Source organism: Patiria miniata, unplaced genomic scaffold, assembly GCF_015706575.1.
Source record: "Patiria miniata isolate m_02_andy unplaced genomic scaffold, ASM1570657v1 HiC_scaffold_2, whole genome shotgun sequence".
NCBI classification, from domain to species: Eukaryota; Metazoa; Echinodermata; class Asteroidea; order Valvatida; family Asterinidae; genus Patiria; species Patiria miniata.
Window position 1 is genome coordinate 11,631,201 of NW_024037058.1, and position 3,595 is coordinate 11,634,795.

Genomic DNA, 3,595 nt, shown 5'->3' on the forward strand with positions numbered 1-3,595 from the left:
TGCAAGTATATTTTACAATTCAAAAGATGCATAGTTTAAGTACATGTTAATGTTTGTCCATAAGGAGACGCTGCGACCCTTTTGTTTTGTCTATTTAATGTTGTTTTTGTTTTATTTGTTTGTTTAACATAGTTTTTAAGGTTTTAAGTTTTTGTCATCTTTTGAACATTTTGAAAGAATTTGACTAGTGGCGCCCAAAAAAACCATTTTGTTTTTTTACACTTATCATTGTATTCATACTTTGAATGAAATTCATGATAAATAACAAATAAGTATTTGGATTTTATTCTCAAACAACAAGTACCATTATACACTGGCTGTCATCACTCTGCATACATTTCTACCGTGCTTGGCAACAATTTTGCTATGAAATAACCTCAAATCACAATTTAATTATTTAGGAGGGAGGGAACGTCATTCTGTTTTGGAGTATCTTTTGATTACTCAGTCGTTTTGATAGCCCTGCGATTTTTCCATCGTTTGTGAATTATTCCTCTCTTTTAGTAAGAAGCAAACTTGAGTAAGTCTTCGACATGGTACCTTTGGTAGCTTGTGAGTTTCGCCACAAATAAAAACGCAGCACGTTCTGTATCTGCTTGGTATCAACCAATCCAGTGCGAGCGTTCATTACTATTCACGTCACTGACCAATCTATCTCCGTGGAATGCTTACCTTGCAGGAAACCAGTAGCGCTACGTTGCCAGTTTCATTCCAGACACTGCGCTGTGGTAACGCCTTGACATCTGCAGTGTTAGCGATGGTCTGATGCAACGAATTTAGCAGATCTAAGCTGATTGTAGGGGACAATTTGACTGCATGTTCTCGCATAAAACTTGTCATCGAACTTGTCATGAATTGAATACTTTAAAACTTAATCGCAGCTTGATCAAAGACTCGTTTTTTTTTCATGTGGAATGCAGTTCATAATTGAGCCAGCTGTATCTTCGATTCAGAACGTAACGCTGCTGTTGGAGAATGGACTTTTTTACGTGGTGAACATTTCAATAACAGCACGTTATTAATCAGATTTTTCTATAATGGCGAAACTTTTGTACCCTGGTTTCAAAGTTTTCATTCTGACGGTATTTTGGGGTGCGGTCAATGTTGCCAGGGTACGTCAATGTTATACACGTCAACAAATCATGTACGCTGCGGTAAATCGCGCACTTCTAGGGTTTACATACGGAAACAAGACGGTGCGGTCTCGTGTCATCTGCGCACGGGAATGCATCATGGATGAGCGTTGCAAGTCGTTTAACTTTAACGACTGCAATAAAATGTGCGAGCTGAGCCTTGCCACAAGACAAGAGCATCCCGAAGACTTCAATGCAACTCAAGGGAGTGTGTACTTTGATGCAAATGAGGACACACCTCACTACTCACTTACTGATAGCTCCTTGAACCGCTACAGAAGTTGCAAGATGCTCTTAGATGCCGGTTATCGTTCAAGTGGTATCTACACAATCTACCCAGAGCGATTTGATGGTTGCAGTCTTCGTGTCTACTGTGACATGGAAACAAACGGCGGAGGATGGATCGTGTTTCAGAGGAGACAAGATGGCAGTGTGGACTTCTACCGTAACTGGGCCGAGTACCAGTCTGGCTTTGGCGATCTGTCTGGTGAGTTCTGGTTGGGCAATGACAACTTGGTGACTCTGACGTCTGATGATTCCCAAGGAACATGGGAGCTACGAGTTGATTTAAAGGACTGGGAGAACAACACGGCATGGGCAAAGTACTCAGATTTCCAAATTTCTCCGGGTGAGTACAATCTGAATATCGGTCAATACGATGCCAGCAGCAATGCTGGTGACTCTCTTAGTACGACTCATAAAGGACGTCCCTTCACAACAAAGGATCGTGACAATGATCAATCAAGTAACAATTGTGCACAATCGTTCCCTGGAGCCTGGTGGTTTAATAACTGTTATCACTCTCACTTGAATGGTCAATATTATGTGAATTTAGGGGGTCGCAATGGCGTGAATTGGAATACATTGCGAGCCCACATATCTGATTCTCTGAAAACATGCAGCATGAATATGCGTGAATTGGGACCATGATTATTTTATAAATTGCAAATAAAAACTGTTCGCAAACAGACATTGAACGTTTTCACTCATTGTGCGGTGATACCGCGGGGTGGGTGGGGGACTTTCCCAAGTTGCGTAGCAGCTCCCCAAAAATACAGGGAAAATAAAATAGGCCTACAAAGGGTAATTAAGCAATTTAGTTTTACATATAAACGTAACTATAGAAACTGTTTTCAATTTTGAGAGGGATCCAAAATGTGGCTACAAGGCTGTATATAAATACATGTGGTGGCGTTGAGGAGGACCCCACAACCAAAACGCACAAACACAAATGGCTGAAAGGGAGTGGGGTAGTCGTGCATCAAGTAAATGCACTGAACGGATATTTTTGTGAAATATGATCCGAAACAGTTAAGAAACGGGAAACAAAAAGTGCCCTTAGCCTCGTATGTTGAAAGAAAATGATTTTTTTTTTCAATTTGATGAGGGACGGCTCCCCCTCCCAATACAATGCCGGTGAACCCCCCCCCCCTCCACCCCACCCCAGACTGAAAAGTTCATAGCAATGTAAGCGTTTAAATTATTCAGAAAATGACAAGGAAATACCGGTGTGTGCAAGAAAGATTAAGGGAATGTTATTTTTTTAAGGTCGCGGGGGGATGATCGAACCCAGAGCCATTCCTGATTTTTTTCAGTTTATTTTAGAAATTCACGCAGTTTTGTCATAGATTTAATATTGCGTTTGCAGACTGTTTTTTCAACAATTATGTCTTGTAAATGCCAAGTACATCGTTCGGGATTGGGAAATCCCCCCCCCCCACACACACACAGGGTTGTTTATTATCATTCCTCATCATCGATCTTTTATTTAAAGTCTAACATTTTTCAACAACTCTCATTGGTTTTGTAAACGTTTTCTAATCGAGGTTGTCCTTGATTTGACTCCTGTCATCAATTACTCGATAATGCTTCACAAGTTTGTCCTCGATTTACACCATAAACATGCACACATCTTCAATCGTGTGAAAATCTTGCATGAAGCTGTCTCTATGTACACACAGTGGCGGATCTAGAGAGGGGGTTGGGCTTGTAACCCCCCCCCCCCCTTCAGCGGCTGACTAATGTTATGATAATAATGTTATGACCGTAATAAATTATAATTGTAAAATGGGGCCAAACTAATAAAAGGGATGATAAAGCTCCTTAGTTTATTTTCAAATTAATCTGTTTCTTTCCCAAAGAACCCACTAAACAATTTTCGCCATCTCAATGGTAATGCACTATTTCTAACCTCCCATTGTTAACTATGCAGTTGCACCTGTTATACGAAGTAGTTTCGTTTGGATAAATCATAAGTTATTATAAATAAAGGAAAGAGCAGGATTCACCATTTACGGGAAAATAATAAATAAAAATAAGCGATAACCAATATACATTATAAAACTAAACAGGTCACATGAGTTAACTTATATATTACATGTACATTCACTGTTTTCTTCTGGTACTAATTTTGGAGGAAATGAAACAACTAAAATTTAACTTGAATAACTGCTCATTAATTG

At 39.7% G+C, this 3,595-nt stretch overlaps 1 protein-coding gene across 1 annotated transcript; it reads left to right on the forward strand.

The window, feature by feature from the left end:
• Positions 1 to 1,037: 1,037 nt before the first annotated feature.
• Positions 1,038 to 2,063, forward strand: LOC119726359 (ficolin-2-like). Its single transcript, XM_038198015.1, has one exon. The coding sequence runs from the start codon at positions 1,038 to 1,040 to the stop codon at positions 2,061 to 2,063; it is 1,026 nt and encodes a 341-aa protein (XP_038053943.1).
• The last annotated feature ends 1,532 nt before the right edge of the window (positions 2,064 to 3,595 follow it).